The sequence below is a fragment of the Hyperolius riggenbachi genome, chromosome 1, assembly GCF_040937935.1.
Source record: "Hyperolius riggenbachi isolate aHypRig1 chromosome 1, aHypRig1.pri, whole genome shotgun sequence".
NCBI classification, from domain to species: Eukaryota; Metazoa; Chordata; class Amphibia; order Anura; family Hyperoliidae; genus Hyperolius; species Hyperolius riggenbachi.
Window position 1 is genome coordinate 468,960,439 of NC_090646.1, and position 14,121 is coordinate 468,974,559.

General features: G+C 47.1%; 1 protein-coding gene across 1 annotated transcript in view; it reads left to right on the plus strand.

The window, feature by feature from the left end:
* NEFH (neurofilament heavy chain) overlaps positions 1-14,121 on the plus strand; it is a 57,068-nt gene that overhangs the window by 22,430 nt on the left and 20,517 nt on the right. The window contains exon 2 of the mRNA XM_068240250.1: positions 11,754-12,520. Within this exon, the coding sequence (XP_068096351.1) occupies positions 11,754-12,520 (767 nt within the window). The remainder of the gene's footprint in view (positions 1-11,753; positions 12,521-14,121) is intronic.

The following is a 14,121-nucleotide window of genomic DNA, read 5'->3' on the forward strand; positions in this document are numbered from 1 at the left end:
GAGACAGAGGGTATTTACTCTGCAGAGGAGAGTCGTCCACTGCAGTGACCAGAATCCGTTGATTCAAAGGGGAAATAGGAATCCCCAATTTCTTAGCAAATTCGTAATCCATAAAATTGGCTGCTGAGCCAGAGTCGATGAAGGCCTCAGTGGCCTTTGTTTGATCTTCCCAAGATATAGTACAAGGGAGGAGCAAACGTTTATCGTCTAGAGGTAAAGACTGCGCGCCTAGGGTATTACCTCCGACTACACCGAGGCGGCAGCGTTTCCCGACTTCTTGGGACAATTCTGCACTCTGTGACCCTCCTCTGCACAGTATAGACAGAGCTGTTCTGTTTTTCTGCGATTCTGCTCCACCCGGGACAATTTTGACCGACCAATCTGCATTGGTTCTGGTGGAGGTGAAACGGGTGGAGGAGAGGCGTAGGAAACATATCTCACATTGTTTCTACTCCGAGTCTGTTTTTGGTAACGTAGGCGACGATCAACCCTGACTGCCAATGAAATGGCCTCATCAACAGACTTTGGCTCAGGATGACCCAGCATTAGATCAGATACCGCATCTGACAACCCTGACAAGAAACAGTCCAGAAGTGCGAATGACCCCCATCTAGCCGAAACTGCCCATTTTCTGAACTCAGCTGCGTAAACTTTAACCGGATCTCTGCCCTGCCGCAAAGTCTTGGGCTTCCGCTCAGCGGTAGAGGCAATGTCCGGATCATCATAAATTATAGCCATAGCTTTGAAAAATTCCTCAACCGAGGCTAGGGCCTCATTCCCTGTCTGGAGACTATATGCGCAAGTCTGGGAATCCCCTGACAACAGAGTCTTAATGAACGTAATACTCTGTGCCACGGTTCCCGATGAATTAGGTCTCAACTCATAGTACGATAACACTCGATTTCTAAAGTTCTGAAAGTCAGATCTGTGACCAGAAAACTTTTCGGGCACAGGCATACGTAAGTCTGTACCTGGAGGAGATCGCACTATATTCACAGCCGTCTGTAGGACTTGTGCAGACCCAGACAAAGCGTTGATCTGGGTCTGATGACTGTCCAGCACTTGGATGAAATTTTCCACCGAGGTGGTGAGTGCATCCAGACGGCTGTTAAGTGCGTCCATTTGGTTTTGGTCTGGCATTCTGTAACGATCGGTGTCAGCACACAGAGAGAATCTGATTATTGGTGATCTGCAGTATCACCAAGAATACAGATATATACCCGATTATTGATGATCTGCAGAATCACCGATAATCCAAGTATAACTAACCTCTGGACACCTATATAGTGTGAGTGTTTGGTGCAACAGTAATGACTTTGAGTAAGACCACCCGAGGAGCAGGTGGTCTTTGGTAGTATGGGCGATACTGCCTTCTGAGAAGTGCAAAAACCTTCCAGCAGCCTGAGACCTCCAAAGGGGTGGAGTCCCAGGCTGAAAGTAGGAAGGACCTGTGAGTGAGTGACACCTGAAAGGTGGATGTCACTAGCAGGTCTGGAGACTATCTCTTAAGGAGAGAGGTAGCTCTCAAGGTCGGGCAAGCCAGGTCGGCAACACACGGACAGACAAGGTACAGAGACAGAAGGCTGATTCGGTATCCAAAGGCAGGCAGGGTTGGCAACAGATAATCAGATATGCGTAGGTACCGAATCAGAAAGCAGAAGGATAGTCAGAAAAGCAGTAGGTCATAACATATATCAAACAATGCCTAGTCTTGGGTGTGAGGTCTGTGGTCTCTACACCCTGGAACTAGTCTGGAGTATAATATGATGGTACACAGTATCCCTAGTCTTGGGTGTGAGGTCCGTGGTCTTGACACCCTGGAACTAGTCTGAAGTATAACAGAATGATAACACAAAGTCCCTGATCTTGGGTGTGAGGTCTGTGGTCTCGACACCCTGGAACTAGTCTGAAGTATAACACAATGATAAACAGAAGTAATCTGGCTCAGTGTGAATTCCCAGGTCCTCCTGGTTCTAAAACACTGTAGGATCTGACTAAGGTCTGAGTGCTTCCACGTAAGTGTTCGCAACGGCAGACAACTTGAGACTGACCAGCAGTGACTATATATAGAGCAGCGCTCTCCGGCGCCACCCATCAGTGATTGACCAATAGTCACTTGCTCTGAGGTCAGCTGACCAACATGGTCAGCTGATCCCTCCTTGGCTGTCATAAAGGTTCTGCCTCTCAGCGCGCGCGCGCGCGTATTTCTCAATCTGTGTGAACTAACAGACCCAGCCACACCAGACGCACGCTGCTGCGTGCAAACTGCCGCACTGGACGCGGAATCAGCCGCCTTGCTGTCAGTAAACGCGGCGGCTTTTCCGCGTTCCATTACACTATCCCTCAGAGAGGCTCACAATCAAATACCTACAGTACTATAGTCACATGATTACAACTGCATTATCAGTGGCGTAGCTAAGGAGCTGTGGGCCCCGATGCAAGTTTTACAATGGGGCCCCCAAGCACTCTATACATAACAATTGATACGACGCACCAAAACCTGCCAATGGCAACTACAATGTCAGAGGTGCAAGAAGGGGACAGGGAAAAGCTTGTTTATGATCACCACTATTCAAAGTATCTATAGACGTGATTATTATGAGCACCGGACCAATAGAGAGCTAATACTGAAGTTGAGGGAAGGCCCCTCATGGCCCCTCTGCCCCAAGGGCCCCGATGCGGTCGCAACCTCTGCAACCCATATTGCTATGCTCCTGTGCATTATTATTATTATTATTTCACTCACTTTTTAGCAATCCAAAGTTACAATGATATGTGTCATAACACAGGGATGGCTTGCAAACATTCAGCATTGTTATGAAAGCAGGGTGTTGTATGTGTGAGCAGGCAGTTACTGAGAGAACCCTGGTCAGTGTTCTGCATATGTCTGTGCTAGAATCTAGGGTGCCACCAGATGGAGGAGGAAAGCTCATCCTTCCCACGGGACCGTTACATGGGTGTTTTACAAAAAACTAGCAGTGAATTTCAGTGAAATAAAAATCCACAACTTTCCACAGTAGCCTTTAAGGGAATCTGAAGTGAGAGGGATATGCAGGCTGCAATATTTGTTTAATTTTAAACAATACATATTGCCTAGTTGTCCTGTTGATGATCCTCTATCTCTTAAAATATTTTGCCATAGACACTAAACAACATATCTCCCAACTATCTCTCTTTTGGAGGGACAGTCCCTCTTTGGGTACCAGATCCCTCTGTCCCCTTTTCTCCCTCATTTGTCCCTCTTTAAGACTGACACAGATCTGTATTCATAAACATATAACTATTTTTCTACAAAAAAAATGTTTAATGGATTCTTTCTTATCTCAGAAAGTTGTGAGGTATGCTGAACAAGCATACAGATCAGATGTTTCTTGTGTGTTAGTCAGACACTACTGCTGCCAGAATGATCAGCAATGCTGTCAGGTAACTGGTATTGTTTAAAAGGAAACAAATTTGGCAGGCTCCATATTCCTCTGGCTTCAGGTTCCCCTTAAATAATTAGTAGGTAAGGCAGCTAAACGTGGGCACATACATACAGGACTGAACATCCAATCTCTATGCATATTTATCTATCTCTCTCTCTCTCTCTCTCTCTCTCTCTCTCTCTCTCTCTCTCTCTCTCTCTCTCTCTCTCTCTCTCTCAGAAGATGCTTACCTGTCTGACTTTTGGTTTTCCTGGACTGATTTGCTGATTATATCTGTTTTCGAGGTTTGTCATTCACCCTATCTTAGGTTTTGTTTACATTAGTGGTTTTGCTGGAATTTGCAAGACAAATTGTTGACCAGCTATCTGTGGTTATGAGGTAGCTAGATCAGTCACTTTGCCACTCTATAACCGAATTTCTGCTATGAACTTCAATTGTTCACTACAGAAAAAAACACTGCAGTCTGACACATATCAGGTTGAGAGCAGTTGCTGCATACAGTATTCTTGCCACCTTTCGCAACTACAAGACATCTATCTGTACCTATATGATCAAGCCCCTAGATCAATGAGGCCTTAAAATGCCCAATTAGCTACCTTCCCCTCTCTCTCTCTCTCTCTCTATATATATATATTGTTCCTCCTGGCAGATTTGAATGATTGTATCTGATCTTATCTCAAATAAAATTGTACCGTTGTTGGATAAATACGATAATTTCCAATCAATAACTTCTAATTTACTAAATCATAATTTCATAAAAATTATCAGTTAATGGACACATTTAGTTTGCATAATAACTGATTACTAAACAATATGAGTGGTTGATGTGATTACGGAGGGTTGGGACGTGAGTGCCCGCTCCTCCTCCCTCTCTTCACTTTCATGCATAGCAGCATGGAGCTGATATTTGCCGGCTTCTGATCACATGACCGATGCAAGTCACATGATCGGGAGCCGGAAGACAGAAGCAAAGAGTGTGTACGGCTGCAATGCAAGGAGGAGAACCACAGCACTGTAGCAGGTACGTATTACACTGCTACCTGTGCTGCTTGGTATAGTGGCAAGGCATAGTTTGTGTATGTGGGTAATCACTAGTTAGTCAGTGTCACGGACGATTGCGGGGACGCAGGCGCGTCCTGTAACCGCCCGTGAAGAAAAGCGATCGCACTCGATTCTCTGCGTCGATTGCGCTTCAAATCGATAGAATCTGGATTTATTGTGTAGGAGGTCTGCAGTCCCTTCTTAGCAGAGGAATAGCATCACCTTAACTGCAGGATGGCTCTTTTGATATGCTAATGAGCCTGGGCCCAGAGAGTCCCTGGCTTCAAGCTGTGCTGATGGCCCATCCATCAGGTATAAGGTGACAAACACCATGACAGAACCAATTTAGAGTGAGGGAACTCAGACACTCCGACTCCTTTTCCCAGCAGGGAGCCGACATGTGGCTTGCTGCTGCCAACTTCAAAGAACCTTTGCCTGAGAATGACCTGGTATAAATCCCAGGGGTCTCTCATATTCCATAAACTGCTATATGTATCATATTTTCTGTGTTGCCAGGCTGGCAGACCCTCCAAACTAACAGAGCAGGTAGGGCCCTGCCTGGCGTTGGTTCTGAGCACATTTCAGAACCTTCTGAGGTAAAGACTGCCCGTTAGGCAGTCCAACAGTGCCCTAATGGTACCACAGGGGTCCCACCCCTCATGTTTGGTATCAGACTGCTGGGTACATCGAGGCAGATCTGAAAATATTAGTAAATCTGCCCTGACCTGTACGGTTCTGTGAGATAGAGCCCATATATGGTTAAGGCATGATTTCTGGTCTCCAGGACAAGGGCAGGACTCATCTCATGTTCTAAGGGGGTGTGTGGGCCCGCCCTCACTTCCTCCTACTGAATCAGGGGCATAAGAATGGGAGAGGAGCCAAAACTCAGAGTCCTCCACACTGAAACATCTTGCACTCATCAGATGCCAGCTTGAGGATATGCTGGCATCCACCTGGTCTGAACTCTGAACTCTGGACTTTGAAACCAAGGACTTTATGATTCTTCCCACAATAAGGACATCTTTCCAGGAACTAAGTATTTTTCTCCCTTCTTTTATTTTTCATACTGGCTATTACTGTTTTCATAATTGTTGATTTTCATAATTGTCTGTATATATTAATTATTTATATTGCGTGAATAAACGACTTTCTCCAAGTCATTCACTTTCCGCTACCCTGCTTATCAGCACACACAGAAATGATCCCGGGTCTCTGAAGATACGCTACTGTTTGTTTGTTGTTGGCTAGACAGGATATCGTGTGTTTAACCGTTTTATTCGCAGGATTAGTCAGTCAGTTAGTGGGCCCCACGGTCCCATGATAACCGCGGTGGTGGCAGTTTACTCTGAACCAGTGGGTGAAGTGGTAATCACCCGTGTCTCACAGGCTCCCTTCTGAGTTGTCCGCGGCTAATTCTTAACGGTTCCTGCGCATTGACTGCGACCAGAGTTCGCACGATCTGTGCGCTGGCACCGTTTAGAAGGCTAAGTGCGGTCAGCCACTAGAGCTCCTGTGACAGTGGTAGGCAGCGGTGAGACCTGTGTTGTGCTGAAAGTATCTGCGATAGCGCTAGCGCTATCGAGAAACGAACTAATTCGTTGGTGTAGCTGGAAGGCAATATATTTTTTATATATACAGAGAGACTGTGTAGCCAGTACCCCTCCCCAAAAGTTTTATTTTATTTGGCATGGAAATGTCCGGGAACTACCAGAACATGTGCCTAGCAGACCTGGAAAATCTTTGCGAAGAGAGGGGCATTGGCATCCTCCGCAAGACAAAACGGGACCTGATAGCCGACTTGTCCAGATGGGATACCCAGCAACTGCGGGAGCCGGGAGTGTCCGCTGAGGTGGATACCAGCCCATCTGACAATCAAGGGGAACCAGAGGCTGAAGATCTTAGGCGTACAGAGGTTGAGCATCCTGCGGGCCCTGTTGCAACAGTTACGCCAGAGACTGTCAGTATGGACCCCAATCCCAGAGTTTCTGACATTACTCGCCCGGAACTGGCCAGTACTGGACTGTCCAGGGGTGCTGACCCGGTAATGCAGCAGGCATTACAAAAGCTGATGGAGACTGACCTGGACAAGTACATGCAGTACATGGAAGCCCGCGAGGAGCGGGAACGCCAATCTGCAGAACGCAAAGCTGCTGCTGCTGCTGCTGCTGCTGCTGCTGCTGCTGAACGCCACGTGGAGAGGGATGCCGCTGAGCGAGAACGGGAGCGCCAACGACAGCATGAGCTAAACATGGCAAAAGTGCAACAGGCCAGCCGGAGTTCACCGCCCAGCCTCCCTGCTGAAGGAGCTGCACCACCCGTAAGTGCAAAATTTAAGTTTGCTAATATTGAAAAAGACACAGACATTGACTTGTTTTTGCGGTCTTTTGAAAAAGCATGCCGTCAGTATCGTCTGTCCCAAGACCAGTGGGCCAGACATCTGACACCTTTGCTGCGCTACAAAGCGCTTGATGCTTTCGCAGAATTGCCTGCGGAAAAGGATAATGATTATGCTGCTATAAAAGACGCTATCATTACTAAGTACCAGCTGACGCCAGAAGCCTATCGGAAAAAGTTTAGGGCCTGGCAGAAAAAGCCTTCTGATTCGTACCGAGATGTGGCCAGCAGCTTGCTAACCACACTCCGGCAGTGGACTCTAGGCCTCACCAAAGGGTCTTATGATGTCCTGGAGGACTTGATAGTCCTGGAACAATTTCTGAACATTTGCCCTGCTGATGTACGACAGTTTGTGTTAGAACGCAGGCCGGCTTCAGCCACTGTCGCTGCAGACCTTGCTGAGACTTTTGCAACTACCCGGGTGGCTGATACACGCAGAACTGTCCCATCCAGCTGGAGAGGAGGTCAGCCCAATACCTCGGCAGACCCTCCTGCCCCTGTGAGCCGTCCGCCACAGAGGCCACCCAGCGCAGCTGCTGCACCCAGGCCTGCAGCGCCTGGAGAGGTCATCTGTCACTACTGCCGCCAGCCCGGACACATGAAATTCGACTGTCCGGAGCGGAGACAGACACCACCAGCACCTGGATCATCTGCATCACCTGCACCTCACCCACAGCAGAGGCAACCCGCCAGCGAACCACAGCCTGGATCATCCGATTTTGTCCTGTTTGCCCGCGGAAAGGAAATCCGCGACCGAACCGACCAGCAGCAACTTGTTAGAGTGAACGGCAAAGTTGTCACCGGATTTCGAGACACCGGAGCTGACATCACGTTAGTTCACTCTCATCTTGTGCCAAAGGAGAGCATCAGCTCCAGCTGATCCCTTGCCCTTACTGGAGTAGAGGGCACCCTTTTCCACATAGCCCACGCAAGAGTGAAGCTGGATTGGGGAGTGGGAGGGGTCCACGAAAGGGTTGTTGGGGTTATGAAGGATCTCCCAGTCCCTGTGTTGCTAGGGACTGATTTGGGCAAGCTTGTGTCCTACTATGAACCTGCCACGACCGCCTTGTCGCTCACGGAAGGAGACGGACTCTCCACCCACCACCAGGTACTTTATACACTTGGGGGAGCACCAGGGGGAGGTGGGTTGAATGTGCCCAGTTCAAGGGTACCAGGTTCAATAGTGCCTGCTTCAAAGGCACCTGAGTTTGATGTACAGACTGTCTGTTGTGATGATGCTGTAACTGTACCTGAGTTTACTGTACAACCTGTCTGTAATGAAAAAATGTCTATACCTGTCAATGTCATTACTGCATGCAATGATGATTTGAGTAATGTCCGTCTGGGCCATTCTGACAGTGTACCGGTGCTAGCAGTACCGCGCAGCTGCACTGCTCAGAACCCGAGCTCAGGACAGGTGGAGGGGGTTCCGGCCTCCTCCCCCTCCTCTGACCGCAGGGATGAGACCTTTCAGCCGCTGGCCTCGTGTGACATGAGCCAGTTGGCTGAAACTGACAGCGCCATATTCTCAGCCGCACTACAAAGTGACCCAAGCCTGGAGGTGCTCAGGCAGCAAGCCGCTGAGCCCCTCGCAGACGGGGCCGCTTTCAAGGTGTACTGGGAAGGTGGGAGACTGTACAGTGAGTCTGTGCAGCCCCCTACAGGTAGATCCCACGCCGATACCAAGTGGCTTGTGGTCCCGAGTGCGTTTAGGGGACATGTGCTGCAATCCGCACATGGTAATCCTCTGACCGGGCACTCGGGTGTCCGCAAGACACTCGCCGGTATTCGGAAACAGTTTTATTGGCCCCGGATGAACAGGGATGTAGCCAACTACTGCAGGGCATGTGCCGTCTGTCAGGAGCTGGGAAGGTCCAGGGATTCCCGCGGGGTTCCCTTAGGTCCACAGCCACTCAGCAGGGGAACCCTGCGTGGGCTGGCTGTTGACCTAACCAACCCACTGCCCGTTGTCCGCAGTCCCGGCAGACACCACGTCCGACTGCAGTGGCGCAAACGCCCTGTCCAGAACGGTCCATGTTGGGTCAACCCTGAGGGTAGCCGACCGCGACCGGTCCAGGGGAACCGAGCCACAGGCTCCAATAGGTTTTCCCGCCGTACCGGCAACTCGAGGCCCGTCAGCCAGGTTAGCGGCGCCGCCACACATCTTGCGGATGAGTGGCTAAGCCACGGACAAGGGGGGGGGCTGTCACGGACGATTGCGGGGACGCAGGCGCGTCCTGTAACCGCCCGTGAAGAAAAGCGATCGCACTCGATTCTCTGCGTCGATTGCGCTTCAAATCGATAGAATCTGGATTTATTGTGTAGGAGGTCTGCAGTCCCTTCTTAGCAGAGGAATAGCATCACCTTAACTGCAGGATGGCTCTTTTGATATGCTAATGAGCCTGGGCCCAGAGAGTCCCTGGCTTCAAGCTGTGCTGATGGCCCATCCATCAGGTATAAGGTGACAAACACCATGACAGAACCAATTTAGAGTGAGGGAACTCAGACACTCCGACTCCTTTTCCCAGCAGGGAGCCGACATGTGGCTTGCTGCTGCCAACTTCAAAGAACCTTTGCCTGAGAATGACCTGGTATAAATCCCAGGGGTCTCTCATATTCCATAAACTGCTATATGTATCATATTTTCTGTGTTGCCAGGCTGGCAGACCCTCCAAACTAACAGAGCAGGTAGGGCCCTGCCTGGCGTTGGTTCTGAGCACATTTCAGAACCTTCTGAGGTAAAGACTGCCCGTTAGGCAGTCCAACAGTGCCCTAATGGTACCACAGGGGTCCCACCCCTCATGTTTGGTATCAGACTGCTGGGTACATCGAGGCAGATCTGAAAATATTAGTAAATCTGCCCTGACCTGTACGGTTCTGTGAGATAGAGCCCATATATGGTTAAGGCATGATTTCTGGTCTCCAGGACAAGGGCAGGACTCATCTCATGTTCTAAGGGGGTGTGTGGGCCCGCCCTCACTTCCTCCTACTGAATCAGGGGCATAAGAATGGGAGAGGAGCCAAAACTCAGAGTCCTCCACACTGAAACATCTTGCACTCATCAGATGCCAGCTTGAGGATATGCTGGCATCCACCTGGTCTGAACTCTGAACTCTGGACTTTGAAACCAAGGACTTTATGATTCTTCCCACAATAAGGACATCTTTCCAGGAACTAAGTATTTTTCTCCCTTCTTTTATTTTTCATACTGGCTATTACTGTTTTCATAATTGTTGATTTTCATAATTGTCTGTATATATTAATTATTTATATTGCGTGAATAAACGACTTTCTCCAAGTCATTCACTTTCCGCTACCCTGCTTATCAGCACACACAGAAATGATCCCGGGTCTCTGAAGATACGCTACTGTTTGTTTGTTGTTGGCTAGACAGGATATCGTGTGTTTAACCGTTTTATTCGCAGGATTAGTCAGTCAGTTAGTGGGCCCCACGGTCCCATGATAACCGCGGTGGTGGCAGTTTACTCTGAACCAGTGGGTGAAGTGGTAATCACCCGTGTCTCACAGGCTCCCTTCTGAGTTGTCCGCGGCTAATTCTTAACGGTTCCTGCGCATTGACTGCGACCAGAGTTCGCACGATCTGTGCGCTGGCACCGTTTAGAAGGCTAAGTGCGGTCAGCCACTAGAGCTCCTGTGACAGTCAGTGTTAAGGTGCATACACACATGCAATTTTTATTGGCCAATCACTGACCAATTTTACCACCTCCATGTAGTATGAGGGCTAACAGATTCTTAATTCTTTGAATTGTGTAGGTATGCTCTTATTCTATATGGAGGTGGTAAAATTGGCCAATCAATAGTCAATCAAAATTGAGTTTGTGTATAGGCTTTATTGGTCATAAAGTATTTTAGATACACAAGCTGACAAATTGATTTAGGTTAAAACCTACTGTACATCCATTTAGTACATTTAATTCAAGTTCAATAGCAACATCCATTTGTAATAAAACTTATAGAGCATCAGTGTCCATTGCATTGATCAGTCATATACAATCGTCTGTCCACCAAAGGATCAATCACGTCTTTACTGAGTGGTGTGTGGTAAGCTTACATTGTTTGAGAGCAGAGATGCCAGGATATGTCTTTCGTTTTATTGCTCTAATAAAGAAGACCTCATGCTTATACTGTCCAATAATGCAAAAACAGCCACATACAGTTTGATTTAACCCATAACAACCAATCTACAATTAGGATTCATAGTTGTGAATGCTCAGGTGAAAAATGACTCATTTAGGTCTCTATACATCAAATGCCGTTTTACTAGTTTTTGCAGCCTCATTAAATCAGCTGTTTTTATTATACAGCTATTATACCTTGTTTACAGTTTTATTTTTAGCTTATGAGGAAGTATTGACGATAATGCATTCATCTTAAAATATTGCATTAAGGGATGTAATGTGAAGTGTAAGCAGCTTTTGAACACAGATTGACGACAGTGCCTTGTGCATGTGTGCATTCCTTCATGCAGAGTCCTGTAGATAGAGCTGATGCTGTGCTGGGATGTCACTCTGGGATGCTGTGCTCGCTCAGAGTCAGCGTGTAAAATGATGAGTGTGATGCAGGGGTGGTGTCTCTGCTTTGCTGAGTTGAGAAGTTTGCTGCAGTATAAAAGCTGATGCTGTCCTCTATCTGCCGCAGTGCCCTGCATCTCCCTCACCACTGTGGGTGTGAGTGTGTGCATCAAATCCAGGACAGCTACTGTGTGGTGTTTTTAGTTCTTTTCATTTCTGATTTGCTATCTGCCTGGTTTTCTTTTCTTTAATCCTCTCTGCATGTGACTTTTCCTTAACTCTGTCATCACATTTCTTTCATTTTTGACTCCTTGCCTCCCTTTGTGACCTCCTGTTGTCTCCATCGCCTCATCATGCTTAGCTTCAGCATGGACCGCTCTATGGGTCCAGTCACTTACCGCAGACCTGCAGGAGATGCCTATCTTCGGTCTAGTTCTGTCTCCCTCACCCACAGTGGCAGTAGCAGCTTCCAGTCCCATACTCGGAGTCGACGGAGTGCCCATTCTTATGCTGACAGTCCTGAGCCCTTAAATGGGCCACGGGATGAAAAGGAGGCCTTGCAAGGACTGAATGACAGGTTTGCTGGCTATATAGAGAAAGTGCGGAGACTGGAAGAGCAAAATCAAAGCTTACAAGAAGAGGCTAACGAACTTAGAAAACAGCAAGCTGGCATCTCTGCCATCGGCCAACTATATGAAAGGGAGATCCAAGACATGCGTGACAGTCTCCTGACAATCAGCTCTGAGAACAGCCAAGAACAGCTGGAAAAAAATCGGCTTAGTGAAGACATTGAGATGCTGAGGATGAAAACTCAAGAAAAGGAGAGACTGAAAGCAGAAGCCTTGGCTGGTGAGCGAGCAATGAGGCAATACCTGCAGGACTGCAGCCTAGAGAGTGAGCAGGTTGGAAGAAAAGTGCAAGCTCTGCAGGACGAAGTGGGCCATCTGTGTTCAAGTCACCAAGAGGATGTAGAGGAGCTGCTCAATCAGATACAAAGCAGTCAGATCACCACACAGCAGCTGGGAGAGATGCCTGGCCTGGAATTGGCATCTGCACTGAAAGAAATTAGAGCTCAACTAGAAAGCAACATAGGTCTAAACAACGTGAAGACTCAAGAATGGTTCAAAGGTAAGTGAGATAAAGCAGAAGACAAAACAAAAATACTCAAACATACCACTACAAACACTAATTTACTAAGTAAGTGTATCTTGTATGTTTCATATTTAACTGAAAAGCCACAGTATGGATGCAGAACCTTAACTAGATATAAAATATCTGTATCTACATCTGAGTTCAGCATTTCACTTCTTCCAACCATAAAGCTAATGCAAACTTACTGCATTGCAGATTCATTTTCATACTGCTACATTGTCTGTTTATTATAACCTATGATGTGAAACTACCTTTTGTACAGATAAGCCCCCAGACAGTAAAAGTTTGCAACAGTCAGGCTGTGAAGGGGTTACTTTCCTCACATGAAATGCCTGACTCATGGTTGGATTCTATATTAGAGCCTGCCCCTCCCCTTCATCCTTTCTTGTACAAGTCATAGGCAGCAGATGCGAAGCACATCACCAGCAGAATAGGTATAACTGAGGCAAACATCTCCATCTAGCAAACCTGTAACGTTAATGTAAATCTGCTAATGGTGCTATATGAATAGAAATGACACTGGCATACTGCTGTTTTAACAGTATAACATAGTAGGAAGTACCGAATGATACATGTATAAGTGGAACCTACCTTAGGACACAGGGAACCTCTAGGTAGAGAAAGCTGTTCTGCATGTATAAAATATAAGATCTTCTAGAAAAAAAATCAAACGGTTTACAATTATTTCAGTGTATGGCTAAGTAATGGCACTCCATATCAAGGATCCAATGCCTTTAAACAACCTCTTTCTATTCATCAGCACAATGTTAAATGATGTATTGATTGCCGACAGTCACATAAGAATTAGGTGCTGCTGTGTCTTGTGCAGGTGGGAGAGTTAGGCCTCTAAAGTCAGAAATCGTCCTAGTTGTACAGTAGGTGAATGGTGCTGTGTCATTGCAGGCAGGTCAGAAGCTGGCCTGATGATGCAGGGTTTCAAGGGCATCCATTATGCCATACAGTTTTCAGGTTGTGTTTTACACATTCATCCCAAGAGACTGCAGATGACAATGCATTCTTCTGTATCACCGCAGTATTTTGTGCTACCTCACCCTGAAAGAGAGCATCCATTTATTTGGCTTCCTCTTGTTTAGTTCTTTGAAGGCAACTTGATCTGAGGACAGTAAAGATAATAGCCTGTCTTTCATTCCATACGGTAAATGTGCAACTGTAATTTTTCTACACCTTTAATAAATATCAAGGGAATGACTGTTATGCTTTGGTTGAGGCAGAAGATGAAAGATCTATGGGCTAATGATTTGCTTAAAGGACAACTGACAAGAGAGGGATATGGAGGCTGCCATATTTATTTTGTTTTAAACAATACTAGTTGCCTGGCAGTCCTGCTGATCTTTCATGCATCAGTAGTGTCTGAATCACACACCTGAAACAGGCATACAGCAAATGCAGTAAAACTTAAGCCAAACACTTGATCTGCATGCTTGTTCAGCGTCTTTGGCTAAAAGTATTAGAGGCAGAGGATCAACAGGACAGCCAGGCAATGTGCACTGATTAAAAGAAAATGCATGTAGTAGCCTCCATATTCCTCTCAGGTCAGTTGTCTTTTAACAAATAGT